This window comes from Oncorhynchus keta, chromosome 13, assembly GCF_023373465.1.
Source record: "Oncorhynchus keta strain PuntledgeMale-10-30-2019 chromosome 13, Oket_V2, whole genome shotgun sequence".
Lineage (NCBI taxonomy): Eukaryota > Metazoa > Chordata > Actinopteri > Salmoniformes > Salmonidae > Oncorhynchus > Oncorhynchus keta.
The window spans coordinates 32780193-32800330 of record NC_068433.1 but is presented as its reverse complement, the minus strand read 5'-3'; the positions used below and the strand labels follow the sequence as shown (position 1 = coordinate 32800330).

Sequence of the window (20138 nt, the reverse complement as noted above, 5' to 3'; positions counted from 1 at the left end):
CACTTTGACTCTGTACTGGCATTTTTCCTGCATGATTGCATAACTGCACTGCACTGTTTGTATTCAACCATGTTCCCAGTCACCTTGCCGGGGTTAAATGTGGTGGTTCACGCTTTCAGTTTTGCGCGAATACTGCCATCTATCCACAGGTTTTTGGTTTGGGTAGAATTAGTCACAGTGGGAACAGCATCCCCTAGACACTTCCAGATGAACTCACTGTGTCAGTATATACGTCAATGTAATCCTCAGAATCAAAACGATCTTGAAGCATGGATTCCAAATGGTCAGACCAGCATTGAATAGACCTCAGCACCTTTAATAGACGGTAGCACCATAGCACGGTAACCCACAAATACACACATGCGTAAGCACACACACACACACTACTACCCTCGGTCGCACTACCCACTCCTTCTCATCCCGCACAACACCTCTTAGAAATGCAATATCTAGAAATACAACATCTACATTAACAACAGTTACCATGTCCCATCTGTCCAGGCGTCCCAATCGAAGTGGCATTCCATTGCCTTGCTAATGAGCAGAGCACTGAGATGTGTGTGTCCCTGTAAGCGAAACATAGATTTACACGCCTGACAGTTCCATTTCACACACACACACACATGTATTCACACACAAGAAAGAGAGAGAGAGAGAGAGAGAGAGAGAGAAAGAGAGAGAGAGTGAGAGAGAGAGAGTCTCTTTAGCAGGACTGCCTGGCCTCTCAGGCTGTAGAGAAACACATGCTTCGATTCAGTCTTCACAGTGTGTGTTATGTCTGTGTGTGTGTCCCTTGAGACACAGTCAGAGAGAGGGAGGGAGAGAGAGCCTTACTCACTGCACTCAAAGCTTTCTGGCACAAAATGGCTTCTCAGTACTGCAGTAACACACACTCTGTATTGGGATCCCCATAAGTTTCTCCCAAGTGGGTGTGACACCTACTCCTGTTGCCTGCTGCACTGTTGCTTGGATTCCACCTGGCGATCTGTTCAGTCTGCTCTGGCCTGTCTACCCATGTCTGGTATAGGTACCCCGGCCACACTACCTCCCTCTCTCCCGATCTTTCGCTCGCCTCCAGCACACTGTTGAGGCGAGTGACTCTGAACTTACAATGGCTAGCCCCAAGTTGTGATATTTTTTGCTTGTGCTTTATGCTATTTGCCTCATGGCTCCTGCGTGCTTTGTTGACTATGAACTTGCTTGTTTACCAAACTGTGGGACAGTTTTTGTTTGTTCCACACTCGGGACTCCCGAATGTTACGCGGACTCTTGGCCTCCCATCCTATTCTAATCACCACTCACCGGCTTTATATTCATGTTACCTGGTGAAATTGCTGTACAATATGATCTTGTTGCCATCGAAAGCACATTAAAATGTTTTTAATAAACACTGTCCTCTTCCGTGCCCTGATTGTATTACTGCTGATTAGCCAAATACCTTAGCTAAATACATTTAAACTCAGTTTTTCACAAATCCTGACATTTAATCCTAGTACAAATTCCCTGTCTTAGGTCAGTTAGCATCACCACCTTATTTTAAGAATGTGAAATGTTAGAATAATAGTTGAGAGAATGGTTTATTTCAGCTTTTATTTATTTCATCACATTCCCAGTGGGTCAGAAGTTTAATACACTAAATTAGTATTTGGTAGTATTGCCTTTAAATTGTTTAACTTGGGTCAAATGTTTTGGGTAGCCTTCCACAAGCTTCCCACAATAAGTTGGGTGAAATTTGGCCCATTCCTCCTGACAGAGCTGGTGTAACTGAGTCAGATTTGTAGGCCTCCTTGCTCGCACATGCTTTTTCAGTTCTGCCCGCAGATTTTCTATAGGATTGAGGTCAGGGCTTTGTGATGGCCACTCCAATAGCTTGACTTCATTGTCCTTAAGCCATTTTGCCACAACTTTGGAAGTATGCTTGGGGTCATTGTCCATTTGGAAGACCCATTTGCAACCAAGCTTTAACTTCCTGACTGATGTCTTGTGATGTTGCTTCAATAAATCCACAAAATGTTCCATCCTATTGATGCCATCTATTTTGTGAAGAGCACCAGTCCCTCCTGCAGCAAAGCACCCCCACAACATGATGCTCCCACCCCCGTGCTTCACGGTTGGGATGATGTCGTCCCCTTTTTCCTCCAAACATAACGATGGTCATTATGGACAAACAGTTCTATTTTTGTTTCATCAGACCAGAGGACATTTCTCCAAAAAGTACGATCTTTCTCCCCATGTGCAGTTGCAAACCATAGTCTGGCTTTTGTATGGCGGTTTTGGAGCAGTGGCTTCTTCCTTGCTGAGCAGGCTTTCAGGTTATGTCGATATAGGACTCGTTTTACTGTGGATATAGATACTTTTGTACCTGTTTCCTCCAGCGTCTTCACAAGGTCCTTTGCTGTTGTTCTGGGATTAATTTGCACTTTTCGCACCAAAGGACGTTAATCTCTAGGAGACGGAACACGTCTTCTTCCTGAGCGGTATGATGGCTGCGTGGTCCATGGTGTTTATACTTGCATACTATTGTTTGTACAGATGAACATGGTACCTTCAGGCGTTTGGAAATTGCTCCCAAGGATGAACCAGACTTGTGGCGGTCTACCATTTTTTTCTGAGGTCTTGGCTGATTTCTTTAGATTTTCCCATGATGTCAAGCAAAGAGGCACTGAGTTTGAAGGTAGGCCTTGAAATACATCCACAGGTACACCTCCAATTGTGTTAGGTGGAGCAGCACAGGGGAACCTAAGAGCAGATTCAGACCAGGAAACAGGGAAGAATGAACCAAGATATTTATTGCAACACAGGGAGAGATAGAGTGCAGATCCGGGGAAGCTTCGATGCATTGTAGGAAACCAGATGTGGTGGCTGAGGTTAGAGTGAGCTGGGTTGGGACAAGGTAAACAGGTCCAGAGGGGAATCCAAGGGAGTGATGGTGAGCTGAATCCAGAACAGGGTAGCAGGGTGGTGAGATGTGGAGCAGGAACCAGAGTCAGAGCAGCTAAATGGCAGTGAGAGGATAAACAGCGTCAGGCAGGGAAACAGGCACAGCAGGATACAGAATCTTAAATAATAAAACATTTCTAGAAGCATGACTGACTGAATGGAGATTACGATCTGGCAGAGTGGAAGTGGCAGGACTGAGCACTTGTAGAGGTCTTGATTATGGAACAGGTTGCAGCTGGTGGGGATCTGCTCTGACTCCAGCAGAATGGCTGCAGTTCAAGGCGACACCGGATGTCCACTAGGGGGTGTGGCAGGAGCAGATGTGACACAATTGACTCAAATGATGTCAATTAGCCTAGCAGAAGCTTCTAAAGCCATGACATCATTTTCTGGAATTTTCCAAGCTGTTTAAAACGCATAGTCATCTTCGTGTACCTAGTCCTCAGAACACAGCCTCAATTCGTTGGGACATGGACTCTACAAGGTGTCGAAAGCATTCCACAGGGATGCTGGCCAATGTTGACTCCAGTGCTTCCCACAGTTGTGTCAAGTTGGCTGGATGTCCTTCAGGTGGCGGACCATTGTTGATACACGCGGGAAACTTTTGAGCGTGAAAAACCCAGCGGTGTTGAAGTGCTTGATACCCTCAAGCCAGTGTGCCTGGCACCTACTACCATACCCCGTTCAAAGGCACTTAAATATTTTGTCCTGCCCAGGCACCCTCTAAATGGCACACATGCACAATCCATGTCACAATTGTCTCAAGGCTTAAACATCCTTCTTTAAGCTGTCTCCTCCACTTCATCCACACTGATTGAAGTAGATTTAACAAGTCACACCAATAAGGGATCATACTGTAGCTTTCACCTGATCAGCAATGTTCCCTCTATTTTTTCCGGCACTGAGCTAATTTCAGGTCTGTTGAGCTCAAACGTTGTGAAAATTCTGTGCAACTTCCAGCACGTGCTTACTGTGAACACTGAGGCTGTAGCCACTTTAAGTTAGTTTTAGCAGTGGTCAAGTAGGCTACTGTGGCTATTTGATCATAATGTAGGCCTACCAGAGTGACCTACCATCAAAAACAATGGAGAAAATGCACCCCATAACATTTTAACATGGAAATAGCTGTTCTATCATTCAGCCTACAGTAGCAGTGGTGTACAATGTACATGCAAGGCTTGATATTAACCTGTTTATCAACTTGTCTTTCAGACAAGGAGGTGACTGAAAGTGTTGTTGTGGTGTTTGATGCAAGAAACCACTTTACAAAATAGAATGCATCATTATTCCCATAGCATTATTACGGCGCATCAGACAAACTATGCTACCCCCTGCCTATTGGCTACTTAGCTTATTCAAGCCCGTCTCAAAATACAACACTGCCCTTTCAAGACAAAAAAAAGCTCTGTAACTGACTCGCTTTTCAAAGATGTCTAGAAATGCACACGTTTTGTCCTCTTGTAGAAAGCAATCACTCCCCCACTGCTGACTACAAATGATCTATAACTGGGCTAATATTACACCAACCAGCAAAGGATATGAACGAATGTACAAATGTGCACACGTCGCTACATGTAGCTCTCGCTTTGATCTCAAAACAAGCGCATCTACTCAGGACTGCGCATGCTGTAAACACAGTCCAGTTCAAAGTGAATAGCACAGATCCATATATGGCAATGGTCTATTTGCATATAGGACTACCGGTCTGCCCCCCACCTGTGTAGAGTACGGGCCTGAGTCAGATGCCTGTCAATGCAATAGAATCATACTCCGATGTGTTCTGCCTACAACAAAATCCTTTGCATACTTAGTTTTGCATACTAAGTCTTGCATAGTTTATTTTGTTTCGGTACGTTGCATTGAAAGTGGCTAATTGTTCATTCGATCCCAAATCCCACAGTAAAGGGAAACGTTGATAGTGTTAACTAATGGGGGAAACTAGAAAGTTGAGTGAAGTTCAATCTAGTGCTTCTCTGCGCAGGCTGATATTTCTACTGTGCGGCAGTCCCATGGAGCTGCACGCACGCGCACGTGCACATCTTATAGGGAACGTTGTTGGTCAGTCTATGTCATGGAAAGAGGAGGTGTTCTTCATGTTTTGTCCAATCATTACCAGACACTCCTCACATCCATTTCATCAACAAAATAAAAACATGAATTCGATCTTTAATGTGGATTCAAAGAAGAAACCATCAGGGATATAACTCTTAAACTGATCTTAGATCAGTGTTTTAAGGTAACTTCTACTACTTAATTCTACTGCTCAGGGCACAGGGGCTGGCGAGTACCTTTTGCCAATAGTTAAGATGGCTGATGGCCACTCATATCTTCCCTTAAGTAATGTGGTGGTCTGTAAGGACCCTGACCTCTGTATTAGAGGAGGCTGACCTCTAACTTTCCCTTTTTCTCTCTCACTCTCTCTCTTTCACACAAACACACACACACACACCTTTCAGTGACCAGCGATGCATAGACAACTGTATGTTTTTCTTATTTTCGGTTGTCTCTCCATCTTTCCTCTCCTCCTCTAAAACGCTGTGGTTACATAAGAGAAAGGAGAGGAAAGGAGGAGAGAAGATGGGGGGAGGAGAGGAGAGGAGGAAGAGCACATTAATTCCAGTGTAGAGGAACTGCTGCTGAACTTGTAATTAAGTAGACTCTGATAACCTTATGGGAGATAAAAGGTTTTCCCTGTACTGGAGCTACCGTTCTGTCCCCTCTGTGTGTCTTTCTTTTTTCTCTCTCTCTCTGTACCACTCCCTCTCTCCCTCTCTTCTCTCTCTGTCTTTCTATCTCCTTCTCATTCTCTCTCTTTCTCAATATATCTTTCTGTCTCTCTCTCCCTCTTCCCCTTTCTCTTTCTCTCCCTCTCTCTCATCCTGTCTTTCCCTCGTCTGTCTTCTCCCTCTCTCTTTGCGCCTCTCTGTTTCTTTGCAGATCACACAGCTTCTGATTCCCTCTCCCTCTCTCTGATTGGTTGTTATGATTTGTTATGGATTTATGAATTGTTGTTCTGTTTATGCTGATTATGCTGATTTCGGTGATATTTCTGTTATGATGATTATCTTACTGTTGTATTATTCAGCTGTGTGGGAGCCTGATCCCTCCCTCCTCTACTCTTCCTGAAAACGCACACACATACACCAGTGGGATAACTGTAGTTCCAAGGTGAAATTTGACGTTTGTGCAGGTCCCAATGATGTTGGAAGACACTGTCAAAACCAGTTACTAGGGGCAAAAACAACCTAAAAAAATGAGTGCCCCTCACTGGGATTGAACCCACAGTCAGCGCTGGCACTTGCAGCTGAGTCCACTCCGCCATCAAACCACAGTGATATATCAAGCCCAGTTGGAATCAATGCCTAAAGTTTTAACCCTATCCAAACCTTAACCCTTAAAGGGATACTTCAGGATTTTGCCAATTAAGCCCTTTATCTCCGTCCCCAGAGTCAAATGAACTCATAGATACCATTTTTATGTCTCTTCGTGCAGTTTGAAGGAGGTTGCTAACTAGCTTTAGCACAATTACTAACTAGAGGTAGCGCAATGACTGGAAGTCTAAGGTAACTGCAAGCTTGCTAGCAGATACCTTCGATTCCCAGTCATTGCGCTGACGCTAGTTAGCATTGGCTCATGAAACAACCTCTAACTTCCTTCATACCAGATGCAGAGAGATAAAAATGGCATCCATGAGTTAAAGGGCTTCATTGCCAAAATCTCAAAGTATCCCTTTAACTTAACACCAGTCTAAATTTACATGCCTAAATTTAACCCTAGAGTCATTTCTGTGTGCCTACATTTAACACATTTGTCACAGAAAGTGAGGCGATCAAGTCAGTTTACTCGTTAAAAATAGACCTTTGTCCCTGGACATACGGAGATGAAGTCAGACTGTGATATCTTGTTGCAACACACACACACACACACACACACCTTCCTTTCCTTTCTCTAGTAACAATCCCTCCCTTCACACCCAGCTATTATGTAACACAAGTCTCTGGGTATTAGTTATGCAAATGTCATAAATTTGTAATTTACGTATGATCTATCACCCCCTCTCTCTATGTCCCTCCTCCCCCCTCCGTCGCTCTGCATCACTCCCTCTGTATTTGCATCTCAATCTCTGTATCTCTCCTTCCCTCTGCCTTCTCTTCTCTCACTCTCTCCATCTCTGTCTGTATTTCCACCTCCCTCCTCTCTCTCTCTATGTTCTCTTGCTCTACCGCTCTCCTCTCTCTCTCACTGCCACTGTCTCCCCTCTCCTCCCTCCATCTCCCCCTGCATCTCTCCACCCTCCCTCTCCCACTCCTTTCTCCACCCTCTTTATCCATCTACTATCCCTCCTTCTCTCCTCCCTCTCTACCACTCTCTTCTCTCCATCCCTCTCTCCAGCCAACACCAACTTGGACGCAGAGTCGAAGCGTAGTGCGGCTTCGTCGTCGACGGCGACATCGGCCCACTTCCGGTCTCCATGGCAACAGAGCGTGAATGTGTTTGGCTCGTGGAGCAGGCCGGACTGTGTTCAGGAGCTCCATCAGGAGGCTCAGCTTAACCTGCAGAGCCTGCTGCAAGGTACAGTAACTAACCCTGGGTGGGTGGGTGTGTGTGTGTGTGTGTGTGTGTGTTGGGAGTGTGTGCGTGTGTTGGGAGTCTGTGTGTGTCGGGAGTGTGTGTGTGTGTGGGGTGGAGGATGTAGGTTGGGAATTGAGAAGGACAAGGGGTGACAATCTCTGTTTATGTGATGAAAGATGCCGCTGCCGTGTTTTTATGTGATGGTGTGTGTGTGAGAGAGGAGGTCGATGTGAGGGGACCTTGCTGCCATCTTTATAGTAATCCATTCCGTTCTCCTCTCTGTTTATACCAAATATGCTGCTCTGTTTATACCAAATATGCCGGTTATGCGTTCCTCTCTCCCTCACTCTCGCTCTCTCTTTCCCTCACCTTCTCTCTCTGTTTCACACACTCTCTCACATCCCTTCTCTCTCTCTCTCTCTGCCTCTCACTCTGCCTCATGCTAACCCATGACTGCCCTTCTGCGTGATCAGTTACCCTGGTTTAGATTGGCTGCTTAGGTTATGGTTGCATCCCAAATGGCACCGTATTCCCTATACAGTGCACTACTTTTGACCAGACCATAGGGCGCTATATAGGGAATAGGGTGCCATTTGGGATGCAGATTTATCTCTGTAGGTTAAGCCTTCCCTTCTTCCTTAACTGAATGAACAGATGAATGAATAACTGAATGAATGAAAGAACGCTTACTGCCAATGCATCATCAGGTTGCATTTCCCTCCTTTTTCCTTCCCTCTCTTCCCCTCGCTCTCATTCTTGTTCTCTCTTCTCTCTTTCAATCTCTCTCGGTTTCATTTCCCTCTCTCCACATCTGTGTGTTGCTGACTGTACCGCATCGGTCAGAATGCAATGATGGAGATGAGGAATCCAGGTTTAGGAGTATTTATAACACACACAGTTGAGCACAGGAACGCACCAAAAGGCACATGGAGAGAGGGTTTGGATGGAGATCAGGAGTTAGGGTTTGTAAAGGCCTTGGAGAAAGGATTGGATGTGTTGGATTAGGACGGAGGTGGTGGTCTGGAAGGAAGACAAGAGGGGAACATTAGGAACAACATAAAGGTGCAGACTTGACAAGGTAGTGCCAGGTGATTATGGGAAGAATATGGGCTTAACATAAGTACAAATGTAGGAGACTGCCAGGACTAAACGTATCCAATGATCAATTAGCATTAGCTAATTTGATGGATTTTACCCCCTTTTACTCCACAATTTCGTGATACCCAATTGCAATCTTGTCTCATCGCTGCAACTCCCCGACGGGCTCGGGAGAGGCGAAGGTCGAGTCGTGCATCTTCTGAATCAAGACACGCCAAACCGCGCTTCTTAACACCCGCCCGCTTATCCCGGAAGCCAGCCGCACTAATGTGTCGAAAGAAAACACCGTTCAACTGATGACCGAAGTCAGTCTGCAGGTGCCTGGCCCGCCACAAGGAGTCGCTAGATGAGCCAAGTAAAGCCCCCCGGCCAAACCCTCCCCTAACCCGGGCGACGCTGGGCCAATTGTGGGCCACCCTATGGGACTCCCGGTCACGGCCGGTTGTGACACAGCCTGGGATTGAACCCGGATCTGTAGTGACTCCTCAAGCCCTGCGATGCAGTGCCATATACCACTGCGCAACTCGGGAGGCCAAGTTCACTATATCTTGCCTGGAAATGCAGAGCTTGCACTTTCGTGACAATTTTATTAGTATCGTTGTTGCTTGACAAGTTAAGTCAAGTTCACTATTTCAACTTTTAGAACCATGTAACTATTTGACTGGTTAAATGGTCTGTTCTCATGATTAATGGTCTGTCTTCTTGGTCCTAAATTAGAACTTGGTCCCGGTGTGTCTATGTGTACAGTATCAGTCAAAGGTTTGGACACAACTACTCATTCAAGGGTTTTTCTTTATTTTTACTATTTTGTACATTGTAGAATAATAGTGAAGATATCAAAATGACAAAATAACCCATGAAATCATGTACAGTAGTAACCCAAAAAGTGTTAAACAAATTCTTCAAAGTAGCCGCCCTTTTCCTTGATGACAGCTTTGCACAATCTTGGCATTCTCTCAACCAGCTTCACCTGGAATGCTTTTCCAACAGTTTTGAAGGAGTTCCCACATATGCTGATCACTTTTTGGCTGCTTTTCCTTCACTCTGCGGTCCAACTCATCCCAAACCATCTCAATTGGGTTGAGGTCAGGTGATTGTGGAGGCCAGGTCATCTGATACAGCTCTCCATCACTCTCCTTCTTGCTTACACAGCCTGGATGTGTGCAGGGTCATTGTCCTATTGAAAAACAAATGATAGTCCCACTAAGCGCAAACCAGAATGGATGACATATCGATGCCTTGAGTTCTAAATAAATCACTGACAGTGTCACCAGCAAAGCACCCCCATACCATCACACTTCCTCCTCCATGCTTCACGTGAGAATCACACATGCGGAGATCATCCGTTCACCTACACGGCAGTTAGAACCAGAAATCTCAAATTTGGACTCCTTAGACTAAAGTACAGATTTCCACCGGTCTAATGACAATTGCTCATGTTTCTGGGCCCAAGCAAGTCTCTTCTTATTACTGATGTCCTTTAGTAGTGGTTTCTTTGTAACAATTTGACCATGAAGGTCTGATTCATGCAGTCTCCTCTGAACAGTTGATGTGTCTGTTAATTGAACTCTGTGAAATATTTATTTGGGCTGCAATTTCTGAGGTGCAGTTAACTCCAATGAACTTATCCTCTGCAGCAGATGTAACTTTGGGTCTTCCTTTCCTGTGGCGGTCCTCATGAGAGCCAGTTTCATCATGTTGTTTGTGACTGCACATGAAAAAACTTTTTCCGGATTGACTGAGCTTCATTGTCTTTAAGTAATGATGGACTGTCATTTCTCTCTGCTTATTTGAGCTATTCTTGCCATAATATGGACTTGCTCTTTTATCAAATATCTTCTGTATACCACCCCTACCTTGTCACAACATAATTGATTGGCTCAAACACATTTAACAAGGCACACCTGTTAATTGAAATGCATTCCAGGTGACTACCTCATGAAGCTGTTTGAGAGAATGCAAAGTCATCAAGGGTGGCTACTTTGAAGAATCACAAATATAAAATATAAACTGCTGGAAAAGCATTCCAGGTGAAGCTGGTTGAGAGAATGCCAAGATTGTGAAAAGCTGTCATCAAGGCAAAGAGCGGCTACTTTGAAGAATTTGTTTAACATCTTTTGGGTTACTACATGATTCCATATGTCTATTTCATCATTTTGATGTCTTCACTATTATTCTACAATGTAGAAAATAGTAAAAAAAAATAAAGAAAAACCCTTGAATGAGTATGTGTGTCCAAACCTTTGACTGATTGTGTGTGTGTGTGTGTGTGTTAGTTTAGAAGCCTTATAGTCATTTATCAACCAGAAATAGGTGTTGTCAGTGCAGGCCTGAGCTCTTCAGGAGCTAGATGTTAATTGTATTAGTCCCATTATACAGACAGATAATCTATTGCTATTCTCTCTGTTCAATACTGGCTATTGAACTGTTGTTAAAACAAGCCTGATTGTCAACCACTGTAGTGGTCCTTGTATAGGGACAGTGCTAGACATAGCCTGTGTCCTAAATGGCACCCCTATGAAGTGCACTACTTTTGACCAGGACCCTATGGGCCATGTACATAGGGAATAGGGTGTCATTTGGGACTTAAGCATAGAGATTGTGAGTTTTGTGTTCAAGGCCCTGATCGAATACTCCTTGAAATGATCACTGATCTGACATGAAACCACTGATTGTCACTCACTTAGTTGGACCTGGAGTTGATTCCAATCAGTTAAATGGCTCCCTTTCTTACCCCCTTGACCCCTTGCTCCCTGCACCCATTCTGTCCTTGTATCCTTTCCTCATTCCCTTGTCAACCCTCTGTCTGATTCCTTGAAGGAGTGGAAAAGTGTAAGTAATATTGCGGAGATATTACCTACATTTTTACCGCTGATCACGTTCATGTCATCAACAAAGACCGAGGGGAAAGGAATCATTAATCTGGTTACGAAAATAGAGCACTAGCCACAACCAACTCCAAATTGACAGTCATAACTGGACAAAACCACCCATAGCCTTTCCACCAACCCTAAGGCCCTCTTAGAATAGGCTAATCATCGATTGTCAATGTTCAATCATGAGTACAGAGGAATGAGACAGAATCTGCATCCCCAATGGCACCCTATTCACTACATTTGACCAGGACCCATATGGTTCCCCATAGCCCCCTGGTCAAAAGTAGTGCACTACATAGGGAATATGGTGCCATTGCGGACATGGACACACCGAGATGGACAGAAGAAAAGAATGAGACCGAAGAGGGATAGACAGGCTGTGCGTTATCAGACGACCTCGTTGGACTGAAAGAGGGGTATTGTTCCTCCTGTACTCCCCCATTCCTTCGCTGGGGAGATAAGAAAGGGTGACCCCATTTTTAACCGGTCCCAGTTGCTTGTCTTGTTAGGGGTGGCTGGGTCCGAGTATGAAAGGGCACACACACACACACACACACACACACACACACACACACACACACACACACACACACACACACACACACACACACACACACACACACACACACACACACACACACACAGATATAGTGCATACAAACAAAACACACACACTTAGTGATGCATGAGAGGAGAGGGCGACTTGTCTGGACAAGGGGTTAATGATGGAAGGGAGGAGGAGGGGGACTGGCCCTAATTATCGCTGTGTGTGTGTGTGGGAGTGTCTAGCATACCTTCACACACCAACCAGTGCCAATAGACCCCAATAGCCATGTCCTATCCCTTTACTATACTGTAGTGTACGCCCTACTATCAGTAACCATATGGACTAGCTATGTGTCTCTCTGCCCACCATCCTCCTCCCTCTATCTCTGCATGCGATCCGGTGAGTTGAACTTGAGTTGCGTGACATCTAGCTAATTGGCAAATTATTCTGTGTGTGTTCTGTGTATTCAGTTGAATGATTCCTGTTGAGTATTATTAGCGTAAAATTAAATGGAGTCGCACACTCTATATACAAGCTCCCGTTAATTTGTTGGGTAAACCGCCAACGTTTCGGCATCACTGTGCATTCTTCTGCTGGCATAACAAACAGTAGCAAGCATATCATTTCGTCCCAACTGGCTCCCTATGGGCCCTGGTCAAAAGTAGTGCACTACATAGGGAATAGGGTGCCATCGCACACCTCCAGTCACAATTTTCAACTCGTTGTATTGTTACTTTTAAGTTGGAATCCTTCGTGGTGAAACTGCCAAGTCTGTTTGCGATATTATACCAAAGACGTTACTACAATGGACACTCTTTTTTTCCTTGCTGAACAGCATTTGCACATCATTGCAAGTGCGATAGAGCATCGGACTGTCTACTACGACGTCTTACTTTTCTCCCCTTGATGCTGGAGCTTCTCTCCACTGTTTAATAAACAAAACAATAACAATAACAAATGAGCCTGGGGCAGCCAATTGGGCTTTTGCACTTAATGTAGATCTCAGTTTTACTTGCTCTGCATTTTGTTAGGGGTGGATCAACTTAATATTGTGTGAAAGATTTGCTGCTTCCATCAATGTAATTGTCTGCATCCTTTCCAATCCCCCATATATTTTTTGGGAAAATATATATATATATATCCATATAATGTACATACAGTACATACACATGCATACATAAACATTCATACATATATACATACTTTTTAAAGAATATACCTTTATTATTACTGGAGTAAACTAATAAACAATAACACGTAGGCTTCTACCTTCAGTTTATACATATTGTACACATTTTACAGGCACAATCTATTTTATAATAGTTCTATATTGTTTTTTAGTCCTTCCTCTATTTCTGATGTCCATCCAGTTTGATCTCTATTTGAAACTGTGCTATTTCACAACATTTCTGAACCTCTATACATTTTACAGACCCCGTATGTTTTACATTGGTTATCTTGTTATTAGTCCCACCCTTCAGCGCCATTCAACCCCTCCCATCTGTCTCTCAACACCATCCATTTTGGATTTCTATTTTTGTCATATATTTTTCAACTGTGCTGTGATGCTTCACAAAAGTACTGAACCTTTCTATTCTCATAGCTTCTACAGGTTGTAAATTAAAGATACACAACATTTTTTTCTAAAATAATTATAATATTATTGATTGATTGACTATGGCGTTTCAAATCACCCAGTAATGCTGTCTGCAGCATTAGTTCTAGGCAAATGTTCCAATTCTTCAGCCACTCCTGGACCTGTGACCAAAAATGAGCTACATATGGACAATACCAAAACAAATGATCTAATGACTCTGCCTCCTCACAGCAAAATCTGCAGAGCTGGGAAGATTGTATCCCCCATATATCTATACACTGCTCAAAAAAATAAATGGAACACTAAAATAACACATCCGAGATCTGAATGAATGAAATATTCTTATTAAATACTTTTTTCTTTACATAGTTGAATGTGCTGACAACAAAATCACACAAAATGTATCAATGGAAATCAAATTTATCAACCTATGGGGGTCTGGATTTGGAGTCACACTCAAAATTAAAGTGGAAAACCACACTACAGGCTGAACCAACATTGATATAATGTCCTTAAAACAAGTCAAAATGAGGCTCAGTAGTGTGTGTGGCCTCCACGTGCCTGTATGACCTCCCTACAACGCCTGGGCATGCTCCTGATGAGGTGGCGGATGGTCTCCTGAGGGATCTCCTCCCAGACCTGGACTAAAGTATCCGCCAACTCCTGGACAGTCTGTGGTGCAACGTGGCGTTGGTGGATGGAGCGAGACATGATGTCCCAGATGTGCTCAATTGGATTCAGGTCTGGGGAACGGGCAGGCCAGTCCAAAGCATCAATGACTTCCTCTTGCAGGAACTGCTGACACACTCCAGTCACATGAGGTCTAGCATTGTCTTGCATTAGGAGGAACCCAGGGCCAACTGCACCAGCATATGCTCTCACAAGGGGTCTGAGGATCTCATCTCGGTACCTAATGGAAGTCAGGCTACCTCTGGCGAGCACATGGAGGGCTGTGCAGCCCCCCAAAGAAATGCCACCCCACACCATGACTGACCCACCGCCAAACCGGTCATGCTGGAGGATGTTGCAGGCAGCAGAACGTTCTCCATGGCGTCTCCAGACTCTGTCACGTCTGTCACTTGCTCAGTGTGAACCTGCTTTCATCTGTGAAGAGCACAGGGTGCCAGTGGCGAATTTGCCAATCTTGGTGTTCTCTGGCAAATGCCAAACGTCCTGCATGGTGTTGGGCTGTAAGCACAAAGGCGGAGGTAGCGGTCCTGCTGCTGGGTTGTTGCCCTCCTACAGCCTCCTCCACGTCTCCTGATGTACTGGCTTGTCTCCTGGTAGCGCCTCCATGCTCTGGACACTACGCTGACAGACACAGCAAACCTTCTTGCCACAGCTCGCATTGATGTTCCATCCTGGATGAGCTGCACTACCAGAGCCACTTGTGTGGGTTGTAGACTCCGTCTCATGCTACCACTAGAGTGAAAGCACCGCCAGCATTCAAAAGTGACCAAAACATCAGCCAGGAAGCATGTGGTTGCCACCTGCAGAACCACTCCTTTATTACAATTTTGTATAGTGATTTAAATTGGAAAATTTGAATTTTGAATCCGGCGTTGTTTTGCGTGTCAATTCATAAACCATGTGCCATGGAATGGGTACATCAAACATCTCTTCCCAACTATTTTGCAATTTATATGGCACAGCTGTCCATTTTTGTACCTTTTTTGGTCCAAGTGAAATTGATATATGTTTTTATTTATCACAATTTTCTTTAACCATTTATGTTCTTTAATGCAGGGCCGACAGACAAGTTCCTTACTTTTCCCCCTTCTAATTGCCTCTTTCATTTTTGTGGTAATGCTGCAATTAGTTGCTTGTCATTTTGGGTAGAACAGACATTTCCATATGTCTATGTTAGCTGCATGTGTGACCATGATATCATTCACTAAGATTATATATATGTTATTTTTTCGAAAAATACATATTTTTAATCAATTAGTATATTTGAGTTTCACCACCATATTGGTTGTATTATTTGTTCTGAAATTGCAACCAACAGAAATTGCAACCAACTTTCTAAGGCTTGTTTAAAAAATAGCAATATTGTGGAGATTATTTCCTTTTCAAACAACCAAAAGTGAGCAGTTGCAATCTGAATAAAGGGGAAAAGGCCATTCTTGAACATGGTGTGAGACATTCCTACCAATTTACTAGAGAACCATTTTGGATTTAAGTATAACTTTTGTATGACTGCAGCCTTTAGTGAGAGGTCTAAGGCTTTAATTTTTAATCATTTCTGCCCTCTGAATTCATATTCGTTATATAAATAGGCCCTTTTAATTTTTACAGGCTTGCCATTCCAAATAAAATTGAATATTTGTTGTTCATATAATTTAAAAAGCAGGTCACTAGGTGTAGGCAAAACCATAAGCAAATAGGTCAACTGTGATATGACTAAAGAGTACATCCTGGGTGATTTTTCCACAAATAGACAAGTTTTGTCCTTTCCATTGTAGCAAGATCGTACTTGCTCTGGATTTAGCATTAGCATGTTTTAGCGTCAATCTTATAGCTTTTAATGCTTTTAATTCTCTAAATATATTGACACATTTCCATACAGGATTTACCTCCATGTTTTTCCCAAAAGGCTCAGACTTTTCCATCTATGCAAGCTGGCACCCGTGTCCCACTGCGTCATCATTTACGCCTGAGGTACTGACCTGTTGCACCCTCTACAACCACTATGATTATTATTATTTGACCCTGCTGGTCATCTATGAACGTTTGAACATCTTGAAGACCAATCTGGCCTTAAATGGCCATGAACTCTTTTAATCTACACCCGGCACAGCCAGAAGAGGACTGGCCACCACTCAGAGCCTGGTTCCTCTCTTGGTTTCTTCCTAGGTTCCTGCCTTTCTAGGGAGTTTTTCCTAGTCACCGTGCTTCTACATCTGCATTGCCTTCTGTTTGGGGTTTTAGGCTGGGTTTCTGTATAGCACTTTGTGACACCTGCTAATGTAAAAAGGGCTTTATAAATACATGTGATTGATTGATTGATTGATTTATTGACACTGCTCTCACTTGGGGCCAAAGCCAGACCACTGGTACTTTTCAGCTATCATTTGCATAACAATATCTAGCTGTGAACTCTAAAATATTCTCACAAAGCAACTGTTTTCATCATGCAGAGGTTGTTGATTCTTCTCTTCACAAGTATTCACTGTCAGCCAGAGTTAAGGAAACACAATTTCCCTAGTATAACATAAGGGTGCATAGACTAGTGCAACACTGGTGTTACAGTCGACAAGCAGCTTACTGTAGCCCTATGGGTCCTGGTCAAAAGTAGTGCACCGTAGAGGGAATAGGGTGCCATTTGAGATGGAGTCAGTGTTAAGCTGCTCAATCATGTCTGGAGAGAGAGTTGCTGTCCTTGAATCCAACTAATTCACTAAGTCTTACAACCCACACAAGTGGCTCAGGTAATGCAGCTCATGCAGGATGGCACATCAATGCGAGCTGTGGCAAGAAGGTTTGCTGTGTCTGTCAGCGTAGTGTCAAGAGCATGGAGGCGCTACCAGGAGACAGGCCAGTACATCAGGAGACGTTGAGGAGGCCGTAGGAGGGCAACAACCCAGCAGCAGGACCGCATGCAAGGAGGAGCAGGGGGAACACTGCCAGAGCCCTGCAAAATGACCTCCAGCAGGCCACAAATGTGCATGTGTCTGCTCAAACAGTCAGAAACAGACTCCATGAGGGTGGTATGAGGGCCCGACGTCCACAGGTGGGGGTTGTGCTTACAGCCCAACACCATGCAGGACGTTTGGCATTTGCCAGAGAACACCAAGATTGGCAAATTCGCCACTGGCGCCCTGTGCTCTTCACAGATGAAAGCAGGTTCACACTGAGCACATGTGACAGATGTGACAGAGTCTGGAGACGCCGTGGAGAACGTTCTGCTGCCTGCAACATCCTCCAGCATGACCGGTTTGGGGCGGTGGGTCAGTCATGGTGTGGGGTGGCATTTCTTTGGGATCCGCACAGCCCTCCATGTGCTTGCCAGAGGTAGCCTGACTGCCATTAGGTACCGTGATGAGATCCTCAGATCCTAATTTTTGTGTGATTTTGTTGTCAGCACATTCAACTATGTAAAGAAAAAGTATTTAATAAGAATATTTCATTCATTCAGATCTAGGATGTGTTATTTTAGTGTTCCCTTAATTTTTTGAGCAGTGTACATAAGGATCAAATGTAAAAGTATAATTCATTTCAAATTCCTTATGTTAAGCAAACCAGATGGCACCGTTTACTTGTTTTTTTTAAGTTACGGAAAGCCATGGGCACACTCCAACATTTAGACATAATTTACAAACAAAGCATGCGTGTTTAGTGAATCTGCCAGATCACCAGGGACCAGGGATGTTTGGTTTATAAGGGCATGAATTTGACTATTTTCCTGTCCTGCTAAGCATTCAAAGCGTAACGAGTACTTTTGGGTGTCAAGGAAAATTAATGGAGTTGAAAGTACAATATTTTGTTAAGGAATGTCGTGATGTAAAAGTTGTCAAAAATATAAATTGTAAAGTACAGATACCCCCAAAAACAGCTTAAGTTGTACTTTTAAACTAGTTTTACTTAAGTACTTTACACCACTGCATCTAATTGAGATGAAATTATTTTAAAATATATTTTTCAAAAGACATATATATATTATCTGGCATATAATACTCACCTATAGTTATCTGTGTTCCCTGCAATACCATCATTATATAAAAACTCTTATTCTGTTATTTCTATATCATGATTAATTAATTCCTCCATTTACAGTGGCATACTTGTCTGTACCTTTTTGCTGCTTGTGTCAACTCACATTAAGAGCAGCCTTGGATGAGAAGAGGCACTCTTTTGTGTTTTGTGATGTTGAAAGACTGAGACTGCAGTCTGATAGATGAGGACAGCTTCTTCTACTCCCAATAGCTAGACTAATACATTAAAGAATCACTGGCATGGATTTTGGTTTTTGATTTTTGCACCACAAAGCAGATTTATTGTAGCCTGATCCCAGATCTGTTTGTACTCTTGCCAAATCAATTGCTCATTGTCAAGCCAAATATTTTTTGCCATGCAATCAGAAGCCCCTTTATTTGCCAATTACATTTACACACACATACCCAGAATTTGCCTTGGTGAGGTGACCAGGAATTGACATCGTAACATTTTGTATTTGTATTTCTTATGGATCCCCATTAGCTGCAGCCAAGGCAAAATTAAGACAGTTCTACAATATTAAATACATTACAATACATTCATTACAGAATTCTCAACACACTAAATGTGTGCCCTCAGGCCCATACTCCATTAGCACATATCTACAACATAAACAGACCGGCACACAGGCTAGATTTGAGAAGTGAGTGTAATGGCGCACGTGGAGATGGCTACTGTTTTACGGGCTCCTAATTAATTCTGCTATTTTGTGTGGGTTTTTTCACGTTATTTGTAACTTATTTTGTACATATTTCTGCCACCGTCTCTTATGACTGAAAAGAGCTTCTGGATATCTTAACAGAGATAACTCACCTCGAACTGGACAAATATTTGTTTTATTTTACGAGTCGGACGCGAAGGATTTACTCCGTATACCCGACCAGGCCCAAATCCCTGTCATTCACTTGAAGAGAAGACGCAGATACAGGGGACGCAGGTCCGGGTGCCTTGTGAGAATTTGTTGGCGAGTGGGTAACCCGCCTCTACCATCCGTCCTATTGGCCAACGTGCATCATTGGAGAATAAACTGGATTCTACCAACGGGACATTAAAAACTGTAATATCTTATGTTTCACTGAGTTGTGGCTGAACGACGACATAGATAATATACAGTTGGCTGGTTTTTCTGTGCATTGGCAAGACAGATCAGCTGCCTCTGGTAAGACAAGGGATCTGTGTCTATTTGTCAATAACAGCTGGTGCACTAAGTCAAATATTAAGGAAGTTTCCAGGTTTTGCTCACCTTAGGTAGAGCATCTTATCAGAAGCTGTAGACCCCACTATTTACCAAGAGAGTTTTCATCTGTATTTTTCGTAGCTGTCTATTTACCACCACAAACCGATGCTCAACCGCACTCAACGAGTTGTATAAAGCCATAAGCAATCAGGAAAATGCTCATCCAGAGGTGGTGCTCCTAGTGGCCGGAGACTTTAATGCATGGAAACTTAAATTAGTTTTACCTAATTTCTACCAGAGTGTAAAAAGAGAAGAAAACATTTTCTAGACCACATTTACTCCACACACAGAGACGAATGCAAAGCTCTCCCTCGCCATGCATTTGGTAAGTCTGACCATGATTCTATCCTTCTGATTCCAGCTTAAAAGCAATAACTAAAGTAGGAATTACCAGTGACTCGGTCAATACGGAAGTGGTCGGATGACGCAAATGCTAAGCTACAGGACTGTTTTGCTAGAAATATGTTCAGTGACTCATCATTGGCATCATGGCATTGAGGAGTATACCACATCAGTCACCAGTTTCATCAATAAGTGCATCGATGACGTTGTCCC

The 20138-nt window shown here is 43.5% G+C and overlaps 1 protein-coding gene and 1 long non-coding RNA gene across 5 annotated transcripts in view; one reads left to right on the top strand and one right to left on the bottom strand.

Annotated features, from left to right (window-relative positions):
• Positions 1–20138, bottom strand: part of LOC127906784 (uncharacterized) — a 95984-nt gene that overhangs the window by 14635 nt on the left and 61211 nt on the right. The gene's annotated exons all lie outside the window — the stretch shown is intronic.
• Positions 1–20138, top strand: part of nhsl2 (NHS-like 2) — a 148026-nt gene that overhangs the window by 104345 nt on the left and 23543 nt on the right. For all 4 annotated transcript variants that reach the window (XM_052460011.1, XM_052460012.1, XM_052460013.1 and 1 more), the window contains exon 2: positions 7333–7512. In XM_052460011.1, coding sequence (XP_052315971.1) covers positions 7333–7512 — 180 coding nt within the window. The remainder of the gene's footprint in view (positions 1–7332; positions 7513–20138) is intronic.